This window comes from Branchiostoma lanceolatum, chromosome 11, assembly GCF_035083965.1.
Source record: "Branchiostoma lanceolatum isolate klBraLanc5 chromosome 11, klBraLanc5.hap2, whole genome shotgun sequence".
Classification (NCBI taxonomy): Eukaryota; Metazoa; Chordata; class Leptocardii; order Amphioxiformes; family Branchiostomatidae; genus Branchiostoma; species Branchiostoma lanceolatum.
In genome coordinates, this window is record NC_089732.1 from 5,553,494 (window position 1) to 5,575,035 (window position 21,542).

At 40.2% G+C, this 21,542-nt stretch overlaps 3 protein-coding genes across 4 annotated transcripts; 2 read left to right on the forward strand and 1 right to left on the reverse strand.

The window, feature by feature from the left end:
- Window positions 1-143: 143 nt before the first annotated feature.
- On the reverse strand, window positions 144-2,410 carry LOC136445440 (tRNA-splicing endonuclease subunit Sen34-like). The gene is made up of 3 exons (XM_066443465.1): window positions 2,182-2,410; window positions 1,135-1,505; window positions 144-685 (listed from the first exon to the last, which is right to left on the reverse strand). The coding sequence occupies exons 1-3, from the start codon at window positions 2,379-2,381 to the stop codon at window positions 342-344; spliced, it is 915 nt and encodes a 304-aa protein (XP_066299562.1). The 5' UTR covers window positions 2,382-2,410; the 3' UTR covers window positions 144-341.
- Window positions 2,411-2,857: 447 nt separating this feature from the next.
- Window positions 2,858-4,905, forward strand: LOC136445439 (gamma-soluble NSF attachment protein-like). The gene has a single exon (XM_066443464.1). It carries the CDS (start codon window positions 2,934-2,936, stop codon window positions 3,900-3,902), a length of 969 nt encoding a protein of 322 aa, XP_066299561.1. The 5' UTR covers window positions 2,858-2,933; the 3' UTR covers window positions 3,903-4,905.
- Window positions 4,906-5,274: 369 nt separating this feature from the next.
- LOC136444525 (intraflagellar transport protein 74 homolog) lies at window positions 5,275-19,566 on the forward strand. Of its 2 annotated transcripts, XM_066442120.1 has the most exons (23): window positions 5,275-5,409; window positions 6,035-6,121; window positions 7,216-7,292; window positions 7,672-7,715; window positions 8,023-8,074; window positions 8,360-8,437; window positions 8,797-8,845; window positions 8,982-9,080; window positions 9,488-9,548; window positions 9,661-9,720; window positions 10,034-10,095; window positions 10,273-10,351; window positions 10,577-10,636; window positions 10,929-10,991; window positions 11,143-11,327; window positions 11,720-11,799; window positions 12,312-12,406; window positions 13,617-13,673; window positions 14,532-14,658; window positions 15,308-15,471; window positions 15,759-15,813; window positions 16,698-16,829; window positions 18,644-19,566. In XM_066442120.1, the coding sequence occupies exons 4-23, from the start codon at window positions 7,674-7,676 to the stop codon at window positions 18,760-18,762; spliced, it is 1,719 nt and encodes a 572-aa protein (XP_066298217.1). In that variant the 5' UTR covers window positions 5,275-5,409; window positions 6,035-6,121; window positions 7,216-7,292; window positions 7,672-7,673; the 3' UTR covers window positions 18,763-19,566. The 2 variants fall into 2 exon arrangements, with proteins under 2 accessions (XP_066298217.1, XP_066298216.1); XM_066442119.1 differs by lacking the exon at window positions 6,035-6,121.
- Window positions 19,567-21,542: the final 1,976 nt, after the last annotated feature.

Genomic DNA, 21,542 nt, shown 5'->3' on the forward strand with positions numbered 1-21,542 from the left:
TGTTAAAGTGGCGTCAAAGTATGCTAACTTGCGTGTATGCATGTATTTATGGCAGCCTAAACAACTATATACCACACTAAGTGGTAAGAAAGGGTGTGAAACTACACTTGTACAAGGTATTAATCAAAAGAAACGGGCAGTAATGTTGTATCATCTGGTTTAATCCACTGTACAATCTCAAGTATATAAAGTGAGGATTTGAGGGTTTTTTTCAGAATCAATAGACATTGTCAACCTTCAAAGCAAATTCCTAAAACAAAAAATGACAATTTTCAGGAACATCCAATCATAAATTATTTTCCATTTAATACATCTAATAAAGCACTACATAAACACATGTTTCAGTTCATCCCTGTCCATTGGAGAGATGTGTAGTTAATTTCTCCAGTCTCGCTCTCTGAGCATAACAACACAGTTTTCTTCACGTTAGATCCCAGCCTTCCGAGTCTCACTATATCCAGGGCCTCCATGTTCTCAGTTCTCGGCCGACAAACTGCAATGTAGAAGGAGTGGTACCGGAAGGGATCCCCGGGGTACACCAGAAAGTCACCGCCAAATTTCCCACCACTGGTCAGAAAGTAGCCCTTCTCCCACAGGTCCTGGAAAACGTGGCATCTCAGTGCCTCTGTGTCTGTGGTCGGGTAGTTCCAGGGAATGGTTTCTTGAGTTTCTTCGGAAACTTGTTCTGTTGGTTGGAGGAAGGAAGAGAATGTCAGAGGTTAGCTTGAAAGTTTAGCTGTCTTGGTTCTTGGAAGAAGTGATTCAAAAACAGAATTTTAACTGATATGCTGCAATGCAACTTGCCAGTCATCTCAGCTCTAGGTATATACGGGGTACTGAAAATAAAATACACAAATTGAGATTTGAATCACCACACATGGGGTTAGCACGTTCCATGTACTTCTTCAGGCCAACCAGAGTTGGCACACAAGTGGATTTGCTGGGGCAATGTGCGTGCCAACTCCATGCATGGGGGAAGTAATACACGCACATCATCGGCACATGCCAAGCCTGCTTTAAACTTTTTGTATAAGTGCCAGATTTTGTGAAAGCCATCACCCTATGTAAGGTAGCAAAGACATTATGCGATGATACATCCATAACATCTGTGACCACAAAGTCTTCTTATATTACCTGTCATAATCTGCACCAGAAAGGCCTGTTCATTGTAACCTGTCGTCTTTTCCAGCTTAGCCTCTAACTCTTTCATCTCTTCAACAGACAACCTTGGCTCCTCCTCCTCTTCATGTTCATCCCAAGTTGAACTTGTGACATCACTGGTAGACACTGAACTTGAACTTTCGTCATCTGCCTTTTCCTTTTGTGCAAGCTTTTTTCTTTTGGCCGCTCGTCCCTTGGCGATGACACTGGCCATTTCGTGGAGTTTCCTCTTCCTGTCGTTCCTACAGATCTCAGCTTGTTCCCTGAAACTCTGCTGCCTGTGTTCTGTTACAGCTTGAGCAGCGTCTTCGCCAGTCTTAGGAGGGATGTTTCCATCAAGTAACCTGGGAAAATAATTCAGTGCTATAAGCCGGTTCATGGTTCCAACTGCCCATGCACAGTGAGATGCCTTGTTTGTAATATTGCAAAGGTGAGGGCCCCTACCTAATGTAAACAGTTCTTGTCTAGACCATGCTTACATGTCCAGACATGTTTTGTTTCGTCTTAAGGGCCTTATCCTTAGACAAATTATATACAATGCATCTTGCTGCACAAATGCAGTTGGGAACATTTTTTTTTTTCCATATCAGGTGGCTGATAAAGAATTTAGGAATAAATCTGTTACTGTACTCTATCTGCAATAAAAGATCTTCATAATTATATAAGTCGTATTGGTACTTTCTAGTGATAAAAAAGTTTCGGTTACTAGTAGATGAGGTAGTAAGGTTACTAGTTGTGGTATCAAATGAAATCAAGTTAGAATTGAAAATAAAACTTTAAGAAGAAATTCATTACGCATAGATCTTGGTAAATTTGGTAACGTTACTACATTACTCAAGAAGATTGATTTTAAACCGCCCATTTTAAACCTCCTTGCTCTACTTTACACAAAAGTTTTGGATTTAAACCCCTCCATGATGTAATCTCCAAGCAGATGTTAGGGTGGAGCCCGGTTAAGTTTTCAGATCGGCTTTTCTGACAGCCCTCTACAGTTGTTCACCCCCACCATCTGTACTTTACCTGGCTATGCCTTTATTGAGCAGTAACGTGGTCTCCTCCGGCATGAGCTGGAGCGGCCGTCCTAGCCTGACGTTCTGCCGGGGTAGGCGGGGGAGGGCCCCCACGAACGTGCCGACGATTCGGTGGCGTTCCCGCAAGTCACAGGCGGCCGAAGCGTTCCAGACATACACGTTGCCGTGGCACAGATACAGGTCTATCATCCTGGCCTGTGCTGAGTCAACAGAAAATGTCAGAATATGTTGATCAAACTTCCGAAACTTGACAGAATTCGAAGTTGAAGTTGTGATTGCATGTGCCGACGGGTCAAAGTTTACAGGAATGTTACATTTTTACAAACAGGGAGGTTTGATTGGCAAAAGAAATTAAGTTGTCAGAAGAATAAAACCGCATCTTTGAAAAGTTACCAATCTTTAGTGATAAATATAAACTGACTTATATTTTGAGTGTAGGTATCATATCGTTAACTCGTATTTTATCCAAAATTGTTGAAAATGTATTGTTGACATTTTGGGAAGGTCGATGGCCGCATCACTACCTGTTTTCATATTTCTCCGCGTTTTTGGACAAGTATAAAACGCCAATATCATAACGTGAGAGCATCATATTCAATTATGTTTTGTATCTACAATATCAGTTACAGCATTCATTTTCTAAACGAGAAGTTTTTATGGTCACAACTGGCCTATGGCTATGGGTTGGGGATTTTTTTCTTCGCGTAATGATAAAAACTCAATGACGCAACCAGTTTCATCATGGCTGCCGACCGACGTGTAGCGGAGGGACTAGAGCACCTAAAAGAAGCCGAAAAATGCATGAAAACGTCCTTCTTCAAATGGAAGGCCGACTACGACGGTGCAGCGTCTGCTTACACCAAAGCAGGTACATGTTTCAAGTCTGCGAAGTCCTACGATCAAGCCAGGCAAGCATTCCTAAAAGCGGCTGAGTGCAACGTCCAGAATAACGTTATGTTCCACGCTGGAAAGGCATACGAACAGGCAGGCATGATGTGTAAGGAACTAAACGACCTGAACCGAGCTGCACAACTGATAGAGAAGGCAGGGCACCTTTACAGAGAGCACGGAGTACCAGACACCGCAGCTTCTACATTTGATAGAGTAGCCAAGATGCTAGAGCCTACCAATCCACAGAAAGCCGTGGACTACTACCTGATAGGCAGTGACATCACCGAGTGTGAGGACAGACCTAGACAGGCTGCCGACTTCCAGAAGAAAGCTGCAAAGCTTTTAGTCAGAATGGGGAACTACGACAGAGCAGTGGAAGTCCTGAAGACCGAGAAGAAGTTCCAGATCGAAGGCGAAAACGCACCAGAAGTGAGCAGAGTGACGGTAGAGTTGGTACTGTGTCAACTCGCGAGAGGTGACTTTGTCGCGGCGGATAAAGCCTACAAGGATGCATACGGCATTCCAGGGTTCACTGAAAGCGATCACTGCCGGGAGTTGGCGGAGCTACTGGATGCGTATGACGAGAACGACCAGGACCGTCTCTCGTCCGTGGCAGCCCGCCCGATGTTCAAGTTCATGGACAACGACTATGCCAAGTTGGCGCGCAGTCTGCAGGCCCCGGGGGGTGGGGAAGGGGGGAAGAAAAAGAAGGCGGCGTTGTTGGATGAGGGGATCGAAGAAGGGATGGAGAAGGGACAGTTAGAAAACCAGGAGGTTGGAGGAGAGGATGAGGATGAGTTTGAAGGAGGACTTTGCTGATCTTGAGTTTTTAGAATGACAAAAAAAGCCCCATTGTTCTCACTTAGAGATATGTGTTACTGTATCAGTCCAGTATACACTATGCAGTTGATTGTCAAGTACATTATCAGTGTATGCGATTTAGAATACAACTACACTTTTGTCTTTTATTTATTTAAATCCAAAATCTAATATCAAGAAAGCTTTCCAAAACTGCTTATTGCCTGTACTTATGCTGTACTTAAATCAAATTCCAAATGCTAGAGGAAAATAGCTTAGAATTTGTTTGTTACAATCTTTCATTTAATAATTTTCCTCACTACATATAGTCAATTTGTTGACTTATGAATAAAGATGCAAAATGTTTAGCTGTGGTATACGTAGCATTAGGTACGTTTTCAGATAAATGTTACAGTGACTGTAAAATATATACACAAATATATCTATATCAAATGTATGTTACATGAATGTGATGGGCTCCAGTGTTTCTCTCAGTATTGTTCAGTAACTGTAACTGTACTTTGTGTAATCTGGTTCCCTGTAATTGTGCTGAATTGAAACTGAAATCTTAAAATCAACTAGATACCTCATTTTGAGTAATCCAGAATGGGATTCAACGAAAAGACAGTACTTTAGCAAAAGATTTCAGTCAGCATATAATTTTGATACACATGTACAATTTCACTTCAACTGTAGCTAGCAGTTTTGTCACCTGTGTTGTGAATTGACAATGTCATTCTAGAATCATGTTAAGCTTCTTCACTCTACTGTGATTGTTTTATCTTCCACGCTCATTGCAAAATAAATTGAACAGAAATATTGAAACATTGAAACACCTTCACTTTTTGGCTGTGTTTGTCTTGAAAATTACAAATAAAATAGAATGTAGACTTTGTGCATTGGATTGACATTGTCATCCTACTCCTAGGATCATGTTAAACTTTCTCACTCTACCTGTGATTGTGTTACCTTCCACGATCATTGCAAAAGATACTGAACAGAAAGATTAAAACATTGAAACACATTCATTTCTTGGCTGTGTTTTTCTTGAGAATTAGATATAAAACTGAACAGAGACTTTGGAGTGTCAATTCTTCTGACCTAATGTCTTCCACTTTCTTTTAATTTCAAGAAGTTGTCACCTACAGAAATAAAGGGTGACTCATCTTGGGTAATGTTATACCTGTAGCTGTGGACCCTCCTGTTCATTGTATTGTCTTTCACAATATAGTAAGTTATCGTTAGACATCGTCGTTGTTTTTTGTTTTGTTTTTCAAAGTACCTTTTTCTACTTTTTCCAATATCTAATTTAATAGAAAAGGGGGACATCAAGTTTCTGTACCTTCAAAACAGTACAGTACTTTGACCCCTATTTTGTAATGGATTACTCCATATCCCGGCATGCTTCGCGCACATTTTTGTGCAGAAAACAAAAACGCTCCAAAAGTTAGCTCCTGTCTTTCCACATTTTAGCGTTGCGTTTCTCGGACCTTATGTTAATGTAGGTGGGTAAAGCTGACGGAAATATGTAAGTATATTGATCTCTTCAAGTAATTATCATTGAGGGGTTCTCGTAACATCAAGCGTTGTAAAGGTTTACGCTAAAGAAAGTGAGGGGAGGGGGGTGGTCGTTGCTTGACAACCTGAAAACTTTGACTCTCAAAATCTAACACTAAAGTAACACTAACAGGCGCTCAGCGCTCGTAGTAAAAAAAATCGTTGACTTTATCCTTGGTTAAAGGAAACCCAAACAATATTGGGGCCCAAGAATCGGATTTTGAAAGTCAATTTATTTGTAGGCTCGCGAAACTAAGGGGATCATCGTACGGCACGTTTTTGCGCCGTTTTAAAAAATTACGGTATGAAGTTATTACGCAAATGTGCTAAATAGTGTTATTAAATTTCACTACCATAAAGATTTCAGCATCTTTTTTCTCATATTTTGGGCCCTAATATTGCTTCGGCTGCCTTTAATGATTTGAAAAACTCACTCCATCCACCATTAAAGTTAATGCATAGATAAATGATGGCACAGCTGGAGCGACATTACTAAAAGTGAAAACTGTCTCACCGTGCTAACAACGTTGTCAATGACTTTCAACCCAAGACTTGAACTGTTTTCAGGTAAGTCACATCTTTTCTCTGTACCACAGTACTCCCTACACCAACGCTTTGCCGTGAGACGTCGAGCAGGAGTGATTCGGGAGAAAAACCAACGGGTGTTGAGACTTAAGTAGAAGGTCTCATGTTCTTTGTAAAAGCGGGATTTTGGTAGTTTTTAGTGCAGTAGTTAGCTTTGCTTACATGCGCTTGTGTGTCTCCAAGCAGATCTATTGGTGGCAAGGCAGCATCCAAAGGACCAACTAGCCAGTATCCAATTGGGCTGTTCCAAAAAAAAATACAGGGGGGGTTGACGACACCCCAATCTGTATACCCCCTAAATCCCAGAATCCTGACTACTTCAACCCCCTAAATCCTAGAACCCTAACGATTTCAACCCCCTAAATCCTAGAATCCTGACTACTCCACACCCCCTAAATCCTAAGTCCAGTCCAACTAGTACGTCATCAACCCCCCTGTATTTTTTGGGGGGAACGGCACATTGCCCAATGGTTGGCCCTTTGGATACTGCCTTGCCACCATACATCTGCTTGGACATTAGGTTCCATGGGAACAAACCTGATGATGGTAGAATGCGGCACAGAGCTTGTCAGCTCATTTCTCCTTACTTGTTCATTGAAATTACCCCTGAAAATCTTTCCTAGCGAAGCCCAGCCATGAACTTTCTATGGACAGGAGCTTCTTACTACTGAAGGGCAAGGAAGGAGTAACAAAACTGATCATGAGCCAACGTCAGCGTAATGCAGAAGAGATTTTTCAGAATTTACTGTAATACCAATAATTCGGCTCAATTCGCAATGTAGAACCCCATGTGTGTGGAGAAGGGAAAGACCCTCTCATCATTGCCTTAATCAAGCTTAACAGTACACTTGTAAAATATATGGCATCCTGCACTGCATAACACTCAACACACCAGTTTGGAAAATCACCTGCCACCATTCTGTGTGTGGAAATCACTTCAAAATTATACATTTTTACATTTTCAGAATCACCAGCATGTGTGCAGCACTCATACTTTTATACCAAGGATGTCTAATCATTCCATACACATACTTACATGGCTTGGATGAACATAAATCACAGTAGACAAATGGAGCTTGGCAAGAAAAAGCATGCTTTGGTGCAAACTGCAATGCGCATGCTTGGATTTTGCTTGAGTGAGAAAGTTTAAAAGAGACATGATTTAATTCAAAATCGAAACTTGTCTCTTTAGGGCCGACTTCAGACCACCGACAAGTTCAGGACGCAGACCGGGATCTAGGGCGGGAGGAACAGCCAGACAGCCAACAGGTATGGACTATTGTGTAAGAAGAAACCTGTCTAGGAAGACCACCCAGCGGAATGATAGAATCCGGTCGTCCGGCACGTGGTCTTCTCACAAAAAAGAGACTGACAAGTCAAGACAGAGACACAGATTTCAAAGTTCAAGTCCTTTAGATTTATTGGCAAGAATGCTGAACAAGTACAAGGTGTCATCCCTCAAAAACAGCAACCACCTGCTAATGCAGCATGTTGTTATACTTAGCTGTAGTTTTTACAATGATCAACAGGGGGCATTGCAGCCTAGTTAGGTGTTGTTGATATAAGTCCTATTTTAATTTTTATACAGGAACATGTATTGCATGAACAGCTTCTGTTGAAAAAATTTACTCTTTGATTTTTCTTGCAGCAATGTCTCGAGCACCACCAACTGCTATAAGACTTGGAACAGGGGTGAGTGTGTGAAAATATGCTACTCATCGATCCATTGCTTGGAGCTATTTTTCTAATGATTCTTCCATCTAGTCTTGAGTTATATTGATATGAAACCAACAAACCATCAGTAATATAAACATCCTTATATCATAATTCTTAGATATGCTTGTAACAAGCAGTTTGTAACTACCCAGTTTCTAGTGTTGTATTTTGGATACATTTGAACATATAAATGTTACTATTGTACATTTAAAATGTTACAATATGTTACCATTGTACATTCAAATGTAAATAACCCAATCCCCCCCCCCCCTCTGTTCTGCAGGCACCTGGTACAGCCCGGCCAGGTACACGTGGAGGTGCTGCAGGTGGCTCAGGTGCGCATAATTATGTACCAAAATGAGAACAAAGACTTCCAGTGCTTTAAGTCTATACTAAGATGTCTTAAGCTCCATTAGAATAGTTACATCCATCATGCTTGGACCTAGCAGACAATGTATGACTAACTTAAGTCTCTACCCAAATCAAAATCTCCTGATCTTCAGGCTAGAGGCATTTGTTTTGTAGAAATTGGTATTCATGTAAGAAATGTAAGAAAGAGTGTTTGATATCCTCAGTATTAGTGGTGTTATCTCTGATCTTGTTTCTTTGTTCTCCTTTAGTGTTGGGATCCCAAGTGAGGGTCGTTGACCGACCCATGACTCAGCAAGGCCTGGGTGGTATGAAGACTGGATCTAAAGGTAAGGTATATTCAATAGTACAGTAGCGGCATTCTTGTTAGATAACTTTAAAAAATGCTTGCAGCTAGATGTGCACAGGTTAGTTGTGACAGGTTTCTGTATTATGCCGAAGGCGGTTATACCAGCTACTACAGAAGTAGTATACAGAAACAGGTATATTATCAACTATACTGTGAAATTCCATGTAACATGGAATAGGTGGTTACAGTAAAAAAAAGATAGTCTGTGTCATGACAAGCTTGTTGCTTGTAGAATACAAAGATGATAATGAATATTTCATTATCTACATATTGAAACATGTCATTATTGTTAAATGAGTAAACCATGTTTTTTTTAAATTTTTTGCTGCAAACATACAGGTCCTCAGAGACAAGTTCAAGACAGATCATTTTGGCTGGGCCAGCTACGGTAAGATATAGATTTAGCGTTCAAGAATATCTTATTGAAATGTTGCTCATAAAACAGTTCTGGGCTTTATGAAATATAACAAAATCTTTGGGAGTTTTAACTGAGACTTATGTCAGGTGCTCCCCCTACATTCCAGGTCTAAGATACAGGAACTGCAGGCTGAGGTGACCAGGCTGACTAGAGAGAAGGAGACTCTTGAGCAGGAGAACTCTTCCTACCTGTCTTATGAGAAAAGGTGAGTCGGACATCTTCTGAAGATGTGTTTAAGGATCAGCAATGTCCTGGCATAAATGTTCACAATGCACTGGACGGTTAAAACAATGCTCTTGTCGATGTTGTGTTGCAATGTGAATTTCTATATTACTACCCAAGCTGGGAAAAAAGTATCCTAGGATTAGAAGGAAGGTTACAAAACGGACAAATCTCAACATGTAGTCTAAAAATGTACTACCAAATGGTATTTTTGCTATTTTTGTGAACCAGCCTTTTATGTGCCTAGTTATCATTTCATGCTGTCTTTAAAGAATAGCAATTATATTGGTGATGGTAATTATCACTGTGAATGCCATCAACATGCTAGATTTTCATACAAATCAAATACTTTCATAATGAATGTAACCAATTGATAATTGTTGCATCTAGGGCTGAAACACTGGCCAGTGAACTCAGAGGCTTGCAAGGAGAGTTGGCCGACTACAACATGGTGTGTACTTTCTTCTGACACATTATCATTACAAATGGCATCAGGATTTTATTGGAAGTTATTGTGTATATTACCCTTTGGTCTATGTCAATAATTTCCTCCTTTTTTCCAGCTTGTTGACAAGATAAACACAGATACAGAGATGGAGGAAGTTATGGAAGATTACAACATGGTAAGTACTTTTTCTGTATACATGTAACTTCTATCAATAGACTTATAAGGATATAGATACAGTAGTTCTATAGACTAGACATTTGTGTACCTTTCCATACGTTAGTATGTCTGTTTGATTTAATTTTATTTCTTCCCTTGCAATTAGCCCTCGAACATGAGTTTGCAATCAAATTATTATTACATGTATATAGGGAAGATAAAAATGATATTATATGTTTCCATGAACATTAAGTTGAACTGTATAACACAACAGAAAAGGAAATTTACACACAGAAGGTATTTTGTTAATATTTCATCCCTTGTTTTTACAGCTGAAAGTCCAGAATGACAGGGAAGAAAAGAACATGGACACCATTTTTACAGAGAGAAGACAGTGAGTTTTCTTAAAAGTTTTAGATTTTGTTGTTGTTGTTGGTTTGGAAACCTGTGTGATTCTCACGAATATAATTTGTTTTTTTTTGCTAAGCACAGCTTCTATCTTGTATGTTATGGATGTTTATTTCCTTGTAAGTTGTAAAAATCTGACTATTCTGAAATTTCTTTATTACAGGAAAGAAGAACAGCTAAGACAGCTGGAACAGGAGATTGAACAGCAGCGCCGTCTGACAGACAGCTTGGTGGAGGGAATGGTACATATTCTCCCCGACCTAGACATTAGCAATTACATTTCCAATTAATGGAATAGTACAATTAGAATTAGAAACTGTCAACACATGCAGGATTCAAGTTCAACCAGAAGTTACATACAAACAAATGAATGCTTGTAGTAGAGTGATATGTCGTTACTTGTTTGTATTTGACTACCGTATTACAGTTTTAATGTCAATGTAACTTTTTTCTCTCCTTTTCTGCAGAGTCCAGACAAGAAAGGCTTGTACAACCAGCTAAAGAAAGCAAACCTAGCATTGCTGGAGGTATGGGCCACACTTACTCCTTTACCTATATGGTCCGCACACTATGTACAAAAAGATGTACTTCTCATGTTCACAAAAAGGTCATACTTTATCTTGTCTGCTAGATACGTTTGCTCCATTTCCTTGTCATACCATCTGATACATACATATATATGTCAATACATTTGTACATAATGTTTGTAGTTTAATTCCCTTGTTTGTGATAAGGTCAGCTTCTAACATAAAAATTCACCCGAATAAGATATACAATGTTGTTGAGTCATAAAAGTCAATTTTACATGTTGAACACTAGGATCTGGAGAGACAACAACAAGAGCTGGATTCTCTTAATATGAAGAGGGAGAACTTAGAAGACGTGAGTACATATTCATTCATATGTATCATATTGCAACGAGATGATACAATGACTAAAACATTGGTGGCTAAGATGATTTTGGGGTATCTGATGGTGAAAATTAAAGCACTAGCATGAACTCACATTCATGCACGTTGTGTCGTTTTTGCAGGAGCTGTCGACGTCCACGATCAAACAGGAGGCGGTGCGCCTGTACGAGCAGCTTCACGAGCTACAGGAGAAACGGGACAACCTGATGGCGGAGGACCAGGCCAAGGGCTCGCCCGCCGAGGAGCGCGAGAAACTCCTCAAACAGGTGAAGGAGGACAACCAGGAGATCGCCAGCATGGACAGGCAGTAAGTACAATGTATCTGTATCTAATGGAAGTTGTATAATAGATGATAGTACATGTTTATTAAGTACTACAACAGGAAATCTTCAAACTTTTGCGCTGGTTTCAGTTTTGCAATTTTCACGATGACCTCTATACCATGAATTCATGACACAGTGAATATGTATTTCCAGTGTATTTCTACTGGATACAGAATTGTTTCAACCACTAACTTAGAGCACGGTGGAAACCTCCTTTTCTCTCCTTCCGCGAAATAAAACCACCGCAAAATCTTTTTGCATATCAATTCATAGTTCATTGTATTTTGGCATATCTTATTACCTAGATGTCTAACCTTCATCAATGTCTAACTTCCATCAACTTTTTTGTGACTAGAACATTTCTTTGTTTCCTCAGAACGGGTGAGATCCGAGAGAAGATCAACGTTCTACAGGAGGAGATCCGCCAGCTGGACATGGATCTGGAGGAGCACCAGGGTGGGTTACCTGTCTCCCCCTGTAGCCACGTGGTATCATCCATAAACCTTTGTGGAAAAACATACTTTTGGAAGAGCCCATGTGTGGAATGGGGCAATCAGTTATACATACTATTCTTGTGTAATGTGTGAGTATAAGAATGTAAATACCATCATAATAGACTTAACAAGTCTGCAAAGTTGTAAACTCAATAAAGATTTCAAATGTTTCAAAGTTTGGTGTTACTTTAATTTGTCTGACTGTACACAATGTATATGATGAGACACACTCTCACTGTTTAAAACTCCCTCAGAAATAGCCCGGATAGACTGTCTCCTAGGTTCCACAGCCCCATGTTAGACTCTGAATCACATTTGCCATGGGAGCATGTTAGCCAAGGAGCTGGCCTGTGTAGGCCCCGGAAACAGTCTGGCTCCCAGGCTATTACCTACATTGTATTGATTTGTCAGCTTAGATCAAATGCTTACGGTACTTTTCTAGCATTGATAAACTGAAAAATATTCTGCTTTTAGGTGAGAGGAACCTGAAGTACAAGGAGCTTAAGAAGAGAGAAGAGACCATGGATGAGTTCCTGAACAGCTTTGAACAGACCAAGGGCTCTGAACTGGTTTGTTCCACGTCATACTTTGTGAAAAAATGATTTCTGTACATTCATAGAATATAAGAATTCATTCTGTTTATTGTTTATTTTCATGTGTTCAAATATTTAGAAACAATATGAAATACAGGATAAACAAGATTGGCAACATAAAAAAGATGTTGCCATGGCGACGGCGGTCTCTGTTAACGTTTTCGTTTTTAACCCACATGCAAATAAGGACCTCGCATAAATCATATCAGTAGATCACCTTCTCTACCAAAATAACACAAGTTGTCCAATGAATGAAAATTTTGTTTTCACAAAAAAAGATATCGTACCATTTCCTCATAAATTATGTAAATGAGGCCCTCTATGCAAGATTTGTGTCTAATAGTGGCCACATTTACTTAACTTCCAAATGGTGCAAAAATGAAATCTCAGTCATTTACCACTATGGATTTATAGTATTTTGTCATTAATTATGCAAATTAAGCATAAATTTGCATAATTGATATCTATCGGTATTTATCTCTTTCTCAGTTACATATGTCATGTGTTTGAGAGTCCTATAATAGAATGCAGCTGATTTATTAACTGTCCTCATTAATTATGCAAATCAGATATTGCTAGGGGGTCAAACCTACAGGACATATTTTCCTAACAGAGCTATCCACCACTCAAAAATTATGACTATAGCATGTTCAGAAGACGAGATTCGAAAGGTGAAAGTTCCCCTGCAGTACCATAGAAAGTCGCTAGGGGGCCCAAAATCCAATCATTACAAGGTCTCCCACAGACCTACCCACCTACAAAATATGAAGACAATACATCCAGGCATTCTTGAGTTATCGTCCCATGGACTTTCACATTCCTGTACAATTCCTAGAATTCTTGCAATCTGCACACAATATAGTAAAAATTTGGCTCGCCCCTGAGGCATCGCCAAAAACATGCAAGGGGAGCTAGAAGCCAATGTGGCTTTTCATGGGCCTCCCCTGAAAGTTGATTATATGACTGATTATAATTTCACATAATCAAAACTAAGCAAAATCAACAAAAGAAATAAGTAAAAATTATACCATAAATGCTCTTTGTAATGAAAGTTAGGGCATTCCTGCTTTGAAGTTTTGAAAGTACTGTACTATAGTTGTATAATTCTGCGAGTACCTGACTGTCCACCATGTATATTGTACACATGCGTGTTCCATTTCTAACATTACTTCATGTGACACTGCAGGAAACTAAGGGACAACTGGAGGGCAACATTGTGGCACTTCTGGAGGCCTCAAGCAGGGTGAGTGAAGCTAATATAAGCAGCAATAGAAGAAAACAATGCCCCTGCCCCTGACATGTTGCCAAAAACGTGACTGTAATTATAAAGGAGCATTTTTTTTCATTTGGGTAGGCCACACCAATTAATTTCTTGGTTAACAGATGTTTTTGATAAATTTTAGCACGAGGACATAATCAAAAAAGAAGGCTGGGGTGAAAACTTGCACCTGACACTGTTCATTCCCTGAAACTCTGTGCACCAAAGTACAAACTTTCCTCTGTGAAACTGTTTTCAAGTTGATTTTACAATCTAGCATTTTTTAAAGATTCCGTTGACCAAGAAATTAAATTGGTGTGGCCTTATTTGTAAACACGTCCAATGTCTGTAGCCAACCTCTGTTTTTTAGCCTAGTTTTAATGTTCATTGAAAAAGCCCCCATGGCAAAAGCAGTCTGACAGGCTGCATAAAAGTTCTAAACGGGAACTATGCGGCTCCAGATGTCTTACTGAGGGATGACTGCGGTGGGATAGATGCCGTTTTTTCTGAGAAATGAGTATACAGCCAACCTCTGTTTGTTGTTGTTTTGCTCCTGATGTCTTACTGAGGGATGACTGCAGTGCGATAGATGTCAGTTAGCTGAGAAATGAGTATATAGCCAACATCTGTTTGTTGTTGTTTTGTTTTTGTTGACAGAAAATTACCCGCGCCCGGCACCTGCCAGGCGTGACCCAGCAGCAGCTGCGAACATAAGTTCTAAACGGGAACTATGCGGCTCCAGATGTCTTACTAAGGGATGACTGCAGTGCGATAGATGCCAGTTTTCTGAGAAATGAGTATATAGCCAACCTCTTTTAATTATTGTGTTGTTTTTGTTGACAGAAAATCACCCGCGCCCGGCACCTGCCAGGTGTGACCCAGCAGCAGCTGCGGACCCTTCAGGACGACCTGAACTTTAAGGAGACGGAGATGGAGAAGTCCAAGGCCACTGCCGCCAACCTGGCTGAAGGTCGGTACATTCAAGTCTAACGTCGCATACCGATCTGTTCAGGAACTTGCACTACGGTGAACAAAAAGCATACTGTAGTTCTTGTTTCTTTCACTGTAACTTTATGTTCCCTGTTTTCAAGGTCACCTCTGTACCGTGAGCTTCCGTGAAAAAAACTGTAGTTATTATTTATGATTCCTTCACACATCCGTTCTGTAAATCACTTGCTGCCACCGTGAAGTTAAAGTTCAGTAAAAAATTTTTCCTTACATCATGAAATTTTGTTACCGTGAAGATAAAGTGAATTACAGTACTTTTGAGATGCTTAATCAACCTGATTACATGTGATTGCAAGATTGTACAATATCTGTTTTTACAGCTTTTCAAAATAATTGTTTTTTCTTGAGCTGCTGTGCTAGGTTCACTGACCTCCCTGCAATGTGACAGTGTACATTTTCAGGCCAAAAATATGCTTAATTCTCTGGTGATTTTGAAATTCGCAGAGCTACTGGCAGTCAACAACTTCGGCAGAAGGTTGTTGCCAGGATTACACCAGGTTTAACCTTCTCCCTGCTGCCTAACTCTGTAACCAATAGAGAATGGGGTCCAAATGCCTCCATCGGTGTGCTAACGGTTAACTAATGGACCTTCCAAATTCTGTACCCTCCAGAGAGCCAGAAGCTCCAGATGGACCTGGCGAAGGTTGAGCAGCTGGAGACTAAGATCACCACAGAGCTGGAGTCTCTCAAACAGAAGATACAACAGATGCACGAAGAACTGTCCACCTACGAAGACTTGGACAAACTCAAGGAGCACCATGAGGAGAAGAAAAGGGTGGGTTCTCAATTGTGTGTTCACTGTATTCGACAGTTTATAAAATGATAAAAGTAATCTTATATAACAGTAGTGTTAATCCTCTTTTTCGTAATCTTTGCAAAGAAAAGTGCGAATGGATTAGTGTCAAATAGATGAAAATAGATTTAGTTTCCAGACACATTACACTGTACAAAGCTAGGAGAATTTTTCTTTTGTAAGATCAAAAGAAAATTTGAGCATGATGTGGTGTTTGTCACGTGCCAGTAAATGATAATATTAATATTATGTTTCTTCTCTTAATCCAGAAACTTCAAGAGGACAAGGTGTTACTTATGAAGAGGCGGGACATGTTTAAAACAGGTAAGTGTGCGCTGTGTCTGATAGTGTCTCAGAAACAATTCTTTCAATACAGGCACATGCCACTCTGTTTATCTGAAGAAATTTTGATATGTCCCTTTCTAAACCCAACTGTTCAAGACATCTGAGTCTGAATTGGTCAGCCAAATTGGCGCAACATACCATCTTCTCAGGCACGTGGCAGTGGCTTGCTATCCAATGACTTGTCACTTTTTGTATACCATTTAACCATTCATATCTAACACTGACATACTGTAATTCTTGATTTGTTAACTGTAACTTAATTTTAGCTAATTTAACGGTCACTAGTCAACAGCTAAAATTTCATCGTAGCAAATATTCGATCACTAATATGTGAGACAGTAATGTTTGTTCCCACCGTCAAAACTAAGTGCCGTGACCTACTCCATTTTTCCCCAACCGCTATACAAAATGTATTTCCTGCCGCTATATTAAAGTGATTCACAGTATATAGCTATCTAGATGAAGTAGTGTCTGCTGTCAGTTCTGTGACAGTTCGTGGGGAAAAAGCCTCACCTATGGCTTTCTGGGGTGTCCCTGTGGTGTAGTGGTCTGCGCCTTCTGCCTCTCACCACATCTGGTTCAAATTACTTGGACCAGAAGGACTGGGGTTCAAGCCCCAGGTAGGACACCTCTGGACAAGAGGCGCATCGAGTCATACCAACGACTTTATAAAAATGGTACATACTTCTGAAACAGTATGGAAGTTAAACACACTTCACTGCCAGTAGACTAGCCCCCTGCTACAGTGATTGCACCACAGTCTGGCCCAGGGCTATGGAACGGAGATGGGCACCACCCTATACATCAATAATGGTGTGGGAGGATTTTAACTTTAACTAAATGGCTTTCCGCTGTGTTCGCAGGAATGTCGGAGCTGTCGGCGCAGTACGACCTCCTAAAGGCCCAGCTGAACGACAACGAGACTCACACCCAGCTCAGTAACCTCCAGCGGAAGTGGCAGCACCACGAACAGAACAACTTCGTCATGAAGGAGTGTATCCTTTGGACTGTTTCACTTGTTGGTAGTACATTTCCTGTTGTGAAGGCCTACAGATCTCCAGTACATAATCAGACTGGATACTGTACATGTTGACATTTTCGTAGTGGTTTAATGTTTGTGGTTTTGGTGGTGACGTCTTTATCTCGAACTTAAAACAGCCGTGAAAATGCTTGTTCTATCTTCTGCCTTAAGCTTCCTACCCCATTGTTTAACCTACAAACTTAAATCCACCGCAAACACTCAAATTTCTCTCTACCACAAAATTAAATCCTGGCCCGCAAACATTCATGCTCTTCAGCTCACTGGTCTATACACAAAGTGCACTATGTTATTGCAATGATATTGCAACCGTGTTACACTTATTTAGAGTCATTTGTTTAGGGTTTTTTACTCAATGGTCACCACGTAACAAGACGTAAGTAATAAGGGCAAACTGACACATTAGGAAAAGTAGGATTATAAAGGCTGCTCAGGAACATTCCCTACCCAAGTTTTAAAGTGGGAAATTTGTGTTAAGTATCCTACCCTATAGCACAACATGTGGGCCTTTCAGGGGTTTGAACCGAGGACCTCTTGATTCTGGTGCTACACACACTAACCATTACACATTGCTACTTATGGTTGTCTACGATTGATTATGCTAAGCCTTCATGATGATGATTATGTACCCAAAATGTGACATGGGTGGTTGTTGATACCTGTGAGTCATAGAGACTGTGCCAACCCAGTAGCAGGAAGAGTAGTGGTGACACGGACATGCTTCCTGTGATAAACATGGTGTTGACAGGAAGCCTGGCCACAGACATCTCACTCAGACTGGTCAGGGCTCGAAATAGTGGGTGTATGTGCACCCAAAATTGGAGCTGTGCACCTAATTTTTGACTGTGGGTGCACTGGTGCACCTAGATATATTTGTACTCTATAGGGTAACGGTTCTCTAGTACACTAGTACATGTATACAGAAAATTCTTGAAATGTAAGTATCAGAAAAATCAATATAACCTTTTGTTGTACTTTATTTGATGTATTGCTTGGTTAAAATTTGAAGTTAGCTGGATAGAAATACAGACTGCTGACATTCAACTTTATTTTATGTTGTGCACCCAAAATTCTTTCTGTGCACCTAATTTTTTGGGGGGTCTCCAAAAAAAGAATTTCGAGCCCTGCTTGTACTACACACAGTCTCTTCTGGGGGTGCGGGTTAAAGTCGTGTTCAACCCCCACATTTTGGGTGGGGATTTCAATAGAATGTCGCAACATTTCCCCTTTCCATTTCTACTTCCTCTTATCGGAAACTCCTAAATGTTCATACGGGTTTTCTGTACTGTTATGACCTTATACTGTAAATGCATTTAAGTTTGTGTGCTTTTTATTTTGCGCGTAAGGGGAAAAAGTAGTGTTTGCGGCGGGTTTAAGTTCGTGGCAGCGCTATAGTCACATACTGCTACAGTATTGGACAAGAAATGTCGAAAAAATGTCGCCGCAAAAATATACATAAAACCACCGGTACCGCAAACATTTCTACTTTTCCCTTTATGGTTCAATCACTGTAGTATGTAATCATTAAAAATTTGAGGTCTTAACCTGTGTCCTAAAATAGCTATATTGAATTAAATTTTACTAATTAGAAGCACTGAGAAAATTGAAAAGTCAAATTTTATCACCGAAATTTAGAAAAATAATTTCTTTTAGTAAAAAAACTTTTCCAGCTAAGAAAAGCAGTAGTTTTGTCTAATTCTGATATTGAATCCTTTTGTGTGGTTGAAGAGTGTTTTATGCCACTTGATTTTCCCTTAACCAGCCTTTCAGTCATTGCCACAAAGACAATGGAGAGTGATTTCCGTCCGACGATGTCGAAAGTCACCAAGACTGTGGAGGATTATAACAAGATGCTTCAGGATCAGCTCAGCGGGCGGCCAGTGGCCTAGCCTCGTGACTCAACAGTAGATGCATCTAACATTGAAAAACTATATCTGCTCACTTATCAAGACTGGCATAGAAGTCAGGGTATAGATTGCAATCTACTGGCAATTCTTCAATCAAAGTCTCTGTCAACAAAGATCATGATCTCTGCCAGTACCGTTGGCAATGCTACAATTGCTAATTCTACCGGTAGCCTGGGAACTCAACAGTACCTAACCTTGAAAAACTATATCTTCTCACATAGCAAAACTGGTATAGATGTCAGGGTAGAGATTACAATCTGACAGAATCTGTGATTCTAATAGTTGATTCAACCGACAATTCTTCATTCGGAGTCTCTGTCAACAGACGATTCTACTAGTACAAACAGAGACTCTAATCGAAAATCTCTACCCTGAAATAAACAAAATTATCATCAATGTAACATATCTAATTCAATCTAGGAATTAAGTTAGAGAATGTTCCTCACATTCCAGTTTCTTTCCACATGTATTTTAGGTTTTGAGGAATTTTCACAAACTATGGTTAGTGGCAAAGTTAACATTATTGTAAATTTGTTACTTAGAGATGTATAAATGCGTGAGTTGTTTGTTTGTATATTTGTGTGTAACCTGGTAATATTTCTGTGTTGAGCAACTAGCGTACTATTTTGAATATCTTTTTTTTTTCAAAATGAGTGTAATTTTGGCAAAGAGGTTATGATGTTGTATATGATGTTACGTTTCAAAAGTTAGATATAAAAAGTCTTTGTGAATGAAAGAAAAGTCATCAAAAACACTTTGGGAAATACATTGCTCAATCAACAACAACTTTTACTGTGTTTCTTTCTCTAGATCGTTTCTCAGAATGTGTCCTCTCGTAGTGACCTCATGGGAAGCCATGACAGCATTTGAATCATTTCCTTCCAGCATTAGGAGGGTCCAGTCAAGTACCAAGTCATGACCTCTGTAGAAGAAACTCCCTTCCTAGAGATTTTACATGTAAAAAGTCCAGGAGAGTTCAGGATTCAGAGTTCGCATTTGAACCAATATTAGCGCTACAATCACACAATGGAACGGCTTTTCGCTGTGGTTTTAATTTCGCGGTAAAGAGTTCACCTCGAAAACCGTGAACATAAAACCACCCTGAACATTTCTGCATTTACAGTAGTCCTTGGGTAGTCTCTACCAGACTGACTGCGCTGGCTAACGGGGAGAATGATTTACCAGGGGAGTTTGGCTACCAAAGAGGTTGACCAGTGGAGGGAATTACCGTAGACTGACTCTCTTGACCAATTATTCCATCTTTTGCCGAATTTTGCAATCCGTACCCCCATAGAACCATAGGAAGGCGTGGTGGAGGCTAATTTTGGGGGGGGGGGGGATGATCATTAGAATGAAAACTCAATTGAGCTGCCAAAAGCAAGGAGGTTAACCTCCTTGCCAAAAGCGATCCCGCAATATTCCACTACTTCTTTAACGTCAATTATTGAAATGAAGATTATAGTTACATCAACACATTACAAAATCCCTGCAACCCTTTATTAGTTAATTTGCTGGCTATTAAAGTGTGGCCCGAAATTTTTTGAATGGCCATATTTTCTTGTCAATCTGTTCAAGGATCAAACTTGCCACAATTCTTTTCAAGAGAGACACTTTTAGAAAAAACCATCAAGAATATCTAGGGAAACTAGCATTTGTCATTAAAAGACGTGTTTCCTCGACTGTAGCAAGAAGGGATTTGAGTAATTCTGCGAATCCGTCCTTATTTTTCATGCCCCAACCTTGCTGTACCTCTTCTGACAGTGCGTGTCTCTATACACTCTCTTCCGTGCTACTGGCACCGGAACCTACTCAGTTCCCATTAAAATTGCAAATTTTCATTCATAACTTACCTCAAGGACAAGTAGTACAATCCAAAAGCGTCTCTCCCAATGTAGATAAGTGGATGTTACAGGACGATACCAAACCGTAGTGGGGGTGGGCAGGATCTAGTGAGAGGAAATCCGTTCTTCCGATGTTGCACGCGCATACGTCCCAAAAGTCCTTGCGAGTTTCATTCATGAATCGGCCAGTGGCAGAGGTTTACAATGTGGCTGCGGACGGCGTCGCTTCTACTGCTGAAGATCATCTATTTTACCGGTAAGAACTTTACAGATCCAGAACTCTCATATAACCCTGGAAGGCTTAGTTATGTTTCTCTGAATTTTAGGGAAATCTTGTATGCTTTAAAAGTTCGAAAAGTATCGTTCAGATTTTAAAAGTTTTCTTATTTTTGTCTCTTTATCCCACTTGTATCACCGCGTTAGAACAAGGACGTCGTGTTGAAAACAAGCAATATACCAGGCAGATGACAAGATTACAAACTCGTAACACTTGTTGAATCTTTTGATATCTGCGAAAAGAATTTGTGTCACCGTGGGAGAAGTACTTTGCTCTCTCGTTGATAAGCTGGGGTAGAAAGGCGGTCGGCTTGTTGCGCCTGTTGCAGGAGGAAAAGCGACGCACATCAGACGACTTTATCTTCAGGAAACAGGGTTTTTCACGCCCGGTCACGTGACAGCTCAGCTCGACCTTACTGGCACAAGTTTTACAAACATGATGTCAATTCTCTTAGCTGTTTGGCGTACATGAATAACTTCTGCGCCAAAATAACGTCACGAACTTAATCTAGTATAACCGGGACCTACCTTTTTTGAGTATTTAACGGTTAATGAAGGTTGACTGTAGGTTAAAAGAGAATCTAGCCTTCTTCCTGCTCCTGTTGCCCAACATCCTCTCCCAGGGTAATTTTAGACCAGCCGGAG